This window comes from Montipora foliosa, chromosome 14, assembly GCF_036669935.1.
Source record: "Montipora foliosa isolate CH-2021 chromosome 14, ASM3666993v2, whole genome shotgun sequence".
NCBI lineage: Eukaryota > Metazoa > Cnidaria > Anthozoa > Scleractinia > Acroporidae > Montipora > Montipora foliosa.
This window is the reverse complement of record NC_090882.1, coordinates 24699870-24706837: the sequence shown is the minus strand read 5'-3', so window position 1 is coordinate 24706837 and position 6968 is coordinate 24699870. Positions and strand designations below refer to the sequence as shown.

The 6968-nt window shown below is 37.6% G+C and overlaps 1 protein-coding gene across 2 annotated transcripts in view; it reads left to right on the top strand.

Annotated features, from left to right (window-relative positions):
* The first annotated feature begins 2601 nt into the window (after positions 1–2601).
* LOC137985194 (uncharacterized) overlaps positions 2602–6968 on the top strand; it is a 6233-nt gene continuing 1866 nt past the window's right edge. The window contains exons 1-8 of one of the 2 annotated variants that reach the window (XM_068832717.1): positions 2602–2613; positions 3009–3085; positions 3472–3675; positions 5021–5091; positions 5654–5827; positions 5931–6056; positions 6140–6326; positions 6779–6968. The exon at positions 6779–6968 is cut by the window's right edge and continues 57 nt beyond it. In XM_068832717.1, coding sequence (XP_068688818.1) covers positions 5740–5827; positions 5931–6056; positions 6140–6326; positions 6779–6968 — 591 coding nt within the window. In that variant the 5' untranslated portion in view covers positions 2602–2613; positions 3009–3085; positions 3472–3675; positions 5021–5091; positions 5654–5739. Of the gene's footprint in view, positions 2762–3008; positions 3086–3471; positions 3676–5020; positions 5092–5653; positions 5828–5930; positions 6057–6139; positions 6327–6778 lie in introns of both variants that reach the window. The other variant, XM_068832718.1, reaches the window with a different exon arrangement.

The following is a 6968-nucleotide window of genomic DNA, read 5'->3' as shown; positions in this document are numbered from 1 at the left end:
TTGTCGAAGCGATGCCGCAATTGCGTGTCTTCACCACATGTTCCTTTGATCTCACATTATTGTGTTTTCCGTCAAAATATTCGCTTGTTTTCGCTTTCGCTTGAACATATTTACCTTTATTACATGTCCAGTGAATAGTTTTATCCTCTGGGATGACTTTTCCGTCGAAAAATCGGTTATTTGGGCGGTCAGTGTAAAACGCAGACTGCAGACCAGGGGTAAAATGCAGACTGAGGGTAAAATAAATATTAATAATAAAAAACGAATCATAAGGATAAAATCAAGATTGTTTGAAAGACAATCCTGTTTTACATCTGTCAACAACTCGCATTATCATGACTGCAGGTCGCTGCACCTTTTGGGGATGCGATCGTACGCGTTGAAATCATCTGTGCTTTGTTTTTGCGCTTCCAGATGCATTGCAATGTTCCAAATTATTTGTCACACCGGTACATCAAGGGAAATCGATCCAAAAACCAACAATTATTATTTCGAATACCTGAATAATCTCGGTTGTCTTTTTTCGGTGCAACGAAATGCATAAAGAATTTCATATATTCCGAGCAATTAGGACGCGGGAATTTCATTGGTTAAGCTATGCGTGATAACTCCTAGGGAGAGGTTATAATTGAAAATTACATCTTCCAGATGCAAAACAAACGAACTTGTAGCCTGCAAGCAGGCTCTTCCGTTGAAAATGGCACGCGGTCGAAATATAAGGGCTTGGTCTCTTGACTAGTTACCAAGCCCTTATATTTCGACCGCGCGCCATTTTCAACGGAAGAGCCTGCTTGCAGGCTAACGAACTTGTGAACTAAAGGATAAACATAACGTACACGAAAGCGAATGAAAGGATCCTAATAAGAAATTTTTACACCTCAGTCAAACTGGCTTAAGCCGACTGAATTGAAACGTTAAATGGTTGTAAAATCCACGTTAACTCTGTCTTTTTTAACATCTGATGCTCGATTTAGGGGTATTGGTACAAGCGAGTTGCTTGTAACGGGTTACACGTTACAATACGTCACGATTTCCTGGTGACCGCATGAAATTGTAATTGAGTTAATTCAAAGTTTATCTTCATCGGTCTATTAGGTTTTGCTGTAAATATTCTCATTATAGTGCTATCAATTTTTTAAATAATTTCTAAATAGAAGGGAAAAATGCCTCCGAAGGGAAGAGGTAGAAAGCGACCAGTCTGTGACAAAATTCGCTGGAACAGTACACGACCATACAGATCTGAAGCTTTCGCAGCTCACTCTCCCCTCACAATGTTGTTTTAATGCGAGTTTCTGAGCCCAATTGCCAAAACAACATTGTGGGAGGGCAGGAAATTGTAAAGTGTTTCAACAATTTTGTCCGGGACTGTAGTTCCGTCTCCAATTTGGTCGATGAAATTCGTGCGCAGGTCGAACAGTCTATAACGGTGGAGAAAGCTGCTTTGGACACTTGGATGAATGTGGACACAATGAGGGCATTACCGAGCAAAGTTGTGGATATTTATTTGTCGGTGAAGTACAGCAAAGATTTATTGGTCTTTTTATCCACCTATATTTCCGAACTGAGAGCTCTTCCGGAGTCAATCAGAAATGAAACTGTTGCGAAGTTGTCTGGGCTGTCAATTCAAGAGGTCAGTGATATAAACAGGCCTTCTGATAGGGTGCGATTAAAAAATGCAAATTATGCGATTTTTTCAGGGCAGATTGTGCGATTAGAAAGGCCAATTATGCGATAAATAATGTAAATTATGCGATTTTTTTCTCAGCAATTTTAAGCTTCAGGTTAAGAAAAACACTTTTTTGCTGCCCTAAAGACATTTTGAACACAAAGGAACAGTAATTATGTATCTCGATCGACATTAGTTGGGATAAATAAAAAAAATGAGGTCTTCTGCAATACCGGTGCACCACGTTAAAAGTTGAAAGGACACAGCTAACCTGCCAAATGAATGATCAAGGTGCTCGTCAACCCCGAACTTCCGAAGATGGTCAATCACAATAGGGCCATACCCCCATTTATACGAGAGAAAATAAGCCGCGGCTTTCTCTGGCCGCGGCTTACAGAAGACTCGAATTTTCACCCCGTATAAATGGTACAAAATCTACGTTCACGTCTTTTCAAGCCGCGGCTTATATTGACCTGGGAATATATATTCGTATAAATAGTTCCTTTTGCGTATTTTGTACACCGTGGCCAGAGTAAGCGGCGGCTTTTCTCTCGTATAAAAGGCCCTAATATTGCACGACGAGAAAAACATCAGTCCATCGTCCACGTGGAGCGTACCTGTGAAGTACTTTCTTGCTCGATCGTGAGCTGTCAGATTGGGCGGAATGTGGGAACTTCCGTCTTCGTCGAAGAAGAAGCGAGCGTTTTCACAACAAACTTATCCATGAGTAAGTTTTTATCAGTTTCCAACGAAAGAAACTACATTTTGCCGAAAAACGTACAACTTCGCTTATTTTTCACAAATCTCTTCTATAAGAGAAGGCAACTGTGTCATTTCAGTGGTGTGTATATAATGGCGTGTTTGTGTTGCACCAATAGAAGGAGACTCGTACCAGGTCCCCGACATGAAAATAAAGCCTTGAACTTCGAATGTTTACGAAATCGAAGGTGACAGGTTTTTTAGCCTTTTTCTAAGATAAATCATCTTAAAAATGGCGTATTTATGCAGGAATTTCTAATAAACGTCTTGATTTATGTTTCGTTTTATGAATTTTGTGCGTCCTTTTGTGAATTGTGCGATCGGATGCGCTTTGGCGTAAGTGCTTTGATGAAAGTTATTGTTATTGGCGAAAGAGACATTGAAGTTATGCACTAACTTTTAACGACTGTAGTCTTCTGAACGCTGCTGTGCATGTGCCTACTGAGCCATAAAAGGATTCTTTGTCAGAAGAAAGACGACAGCTTGTTTCAAGTTTTGACTTCTTAATTACACTCTATCAATTAATTTGTAGTTCAATCTTGTGTTTTTTAAGTATGTAATTTTGTTATCCTAAACCTTGTAGAAACCACAGTTGGGTGAGCTTTTCTGGGTTTGCAACAGCGTTTAATGAAGCATTCAAACTGCTGGAAGGAGATGAAGGTAAAACTTGAATTATTAAGCACCAGTTGTTATAACTACAAAATTGGTTTTCATGGGTGACAGCTGACTTAGATTTATGTTAGTCCCACTTTCATCAAAAGATCTTTTCCAATTCCTATCTTTGTGATTCTTTTGGAGGTTTCCCACGTTATTGTGCATTTAATTCGTATTAACCTTACAGCCATGATTTTATTTATTTTTCCATTATGTTATATTTGTAATAATTTCTCTATGATTAATTATCTGCTAATAAAACATAATGGCAGGAGATCTTAGCAAGGTCTAAATCATTATGATAACAAGGTCATTTTGATTAAAATGCTAGTAATAATTCATGAACTAAAGGATGCTTACTCCTATATAATTATAATAAATTATGATCTTAGGCTATGGGGAAAAACAGTGTAGCTCTGTATTTTGGAATGGAGAGTTAGAGACAGAGTTGAGGGACCTTGGTAGGCTTGACTTCTTTGGATTGATGAAATTGAATGCTGATCGGGAGAAGGTTATGCAAGAGATTAACAGTGTTCGTGCAAAATCTGTGTATAGCCATTCATCAGATGACTGTTCTCCTGAGTGCAAGAAGCGAGGTAAGGCAAGCTGTGCCCTGTATTATATGGAACATTGAGTTTTTTTCACTTTTGCTTTGCCTTAATTCGAATGAGAATCATGATAGTTTTAGAGCAGTTTTCAAATGAGTGCCATAAAACGAAAACCAAAATAATAACTTGGCTCATCAAAAAGGACAGTGACAGTCCAGTAAACCAATTAAAACTTGAAGTACAGTTTAATTACACTTAGCTGATACCAAAGGCTGCAAAATGTGCACGCACAAGCCATGATTGGTTTTGATTTCATTCTGATAGTAAAAAAGTTGCGCGAGAACTTTGAACCAATCATTGACTGAAGTAGATGCAAAACCAAAGTAATTCACTCATTACTTTCGACATTCAACTGAAAAGCACTCTACATGTATGTATATGCACACAAGTTAGTTTCTAATAACTGATAAAGTTTGGCCCACACAAGAGGACTAGTTGCAGGAACTAGTTTTGCAAAGTTTACACAGTGGGATGAACGGAGGGGACAAATCCATTTGAAAAGATTCAGACAAAACAAAAAAGCAAGACAATAGTTTCAGGCCATTAAACCACAAATTAATTTTGTGAATCATAGCATAGAAACAGTCTCAAATGGGTTAGAAATCAAATTAATTTACTCTGTGACCAAAGAATTACTAATTTGTTATCAATAAGCAATTATTCATTCCCAAGTCCAGCTGTAAAAAATGATGGAAAATGTCGTTCTTAAACAAGTGACTTATCGCAAAAATCCACAAGTCACGCATTCTCCTCAGAAAACAGTTTATAAATGTGTCTATGTGGTTCATTTTTTATTTGGTCACAGAAACTTGTCCCTCTAACTATTCACACGTACATGCACATGTATAGAGGGAATAAGTCAGAGGTCTGTTCCCAGGGGTTTAAACCATTTGATAATTTTGTGGGCCTAGTTGCATGGACCAAAATCTGGTCCCCCCTACATACAAAAATGTAACAGTGTACTGTATTTCACATGAAAGGACTTGGTCACAGGGACTAGTTGCAGAGACTTGTACCCTTGTGTGTACCCACCACAATGATGATGATCATACTAAATTATAATAATATTAAAATGACATCAATATTTTATAATAAATTAATAATAATAAAAGTGCCTTTTGCTGTGTGTGCAAGTTTCTCAATATGTTATCTCTATTAATTACTGCTTTGAAATTCATTACTTGTCCTACTTGGTTCCTAAACTTGGTGAATGTAGGACTTTCACTAACTTGTTAGTTGAATTTCATGCATAAAATTCACTTTGAGGCAAAGTCACTCATGCCATGTTAATCTTGACACTGTGACAGTCATGTGCATTCTTTCAACACAATAGGCTGTGGGAAACTCTGGGTTGTTGATGGACAGTGGAAGCTTATGTTTGCTCATTGTATGATGCGTAGGAAGGTATGGTGTGAGCATCAGTTATGGTAGGGTTTTCTGAAGAAGAAAATTTCTTAGAGGGAAATTTTGCATGTACATGTAGCTTTAAGTTGTGGTGACAACTACCCTTTTTATAATCATATCGTACTTCGTACTACAGCTGTACGTAGTGAATACTGTACCTTTTGGTTGAAATATCCCCGAACATGGTTTTTGCATACAAATAAACTATACGACTCAAGCATTTACTGTGTGTTGTCCAAACTGGTTAAGATGCTGCCAATTGTTGATAATTGTATGGAAATCATGTTTTGACAAAAAAGAAACTACATCTAATGAAAATCAATTATGTCAGTTTGCCCTTTTTCATTGTTCTTTTGTTGGTATAATTTAAACCCCCAAATTATTTTATAATAAAAATGAGTTTTCTCAGTGGCTTAAAAGGTAAAGTTAATTCAAAGAGTATTTACTCATTTGCTGGGCAAAAATGGAAATTAAAGTCATGCTCTTTTGCCAACTGGCACTATCATTAACAATTTATATTACCATACAAGATCAATTCCACTGTTTTTTCCTTCTCTGTCAGAATGTCATACGTGGTCTTCTCTGAAAAACTATCCAGATGTGTGCACCAATTCCCCACAATCTGGGAAAGCTTTCTGTGTTGAACACATGAAGTTTTTAAATGAAAAGTATCCTGATGTGCCCACTGACATTCATGGATTTTTAAAATACTGTGGTATTCAGCGTGAGAATACAGGTACTGTCACTGTGATAATTTGAGAAATACAAGCTTTTTTCTGGGCACTAGGTGTGTTTTATGTAACTTTAACAGGCGATGTAATTTTATGTAATTTTAACAGGCGATGACAGTGATCCTTCATCTGAAGAAATTCTTGACAAAGAAGTGTCAAAAGTTGAAAAAGGTCTCTCTTCCTTGGGAAATGGTCCTACCTCGGATGTTGGGAACAGTTTTGTTGAGGCTCAAGGTAAAGTGCAGCCCCACTATGTTGGATTTATTAACACATGAAGTGTTTTTCCTAATTGCAATTTTGAATTATTGGTTACTCAGGAAATGCAAGGTTCATAGAGAGAGAACATGGTGCACTTACAGCACTTCTCCAGGACTGTCTGGAGCCTCAGCCAACCTCATGCAGCAAAGAGACAGGAGGAAAGCAAAGGCTTCAGAAGTGGTCCAGAGGTCATCTATTCATTGTCAGGGGAGGTGGTATCATAGACAAATGGAGTCCTCTTTTCAAGTAAGTATGGCAAGGTAGAAAACTTATATTGGAAGTATCCAACTTGTAGCTACGAACTGCAGTTTCAAAGAAAATATTTATGGCCATCTGAAAATACAAGTAGAATGGAAAATTAATGGTGTATTTTTATGCACATAGGCCATACTATTGTTCATAAGAAACTATTTATGCAAAATTTATAGGAGTACCCAGTATGACCAATTCATGGGTGAACTGAACCTGGTTATTATCTAAGTGACAGGGTATTGTCTAAGTGCCACATATATCACTGCTTTGGTGTGGTTTGACGGCTATACTCTAGGGCAATGATGCTGTTTAATCACTGACATGTACTGTGTGCTCCAAGGTTACGTTTTCTACGTAATAACACTAGATCAACGTGTGAAGGGGGTTGGGAGTCGATGGTAATTAATTATATTGTGGGATCAATGTTTTTTTCTTGTTTCTCATAGGTCTGAAAGTCCATCTCAAGTTTTCATAATTGTGTTATCCTGGCTCTTCACCATTTTAAAGTGCATTAATCCTCTCAACTGGGATAAAATATTTGTATCTTATGATAACATGTGCTACATGTATTTGGATGGTTTAAAGGCAGCTCAAGCTCTTTTGCCTTGGCCCTCTCCCTGGGATAAGGCATGGATG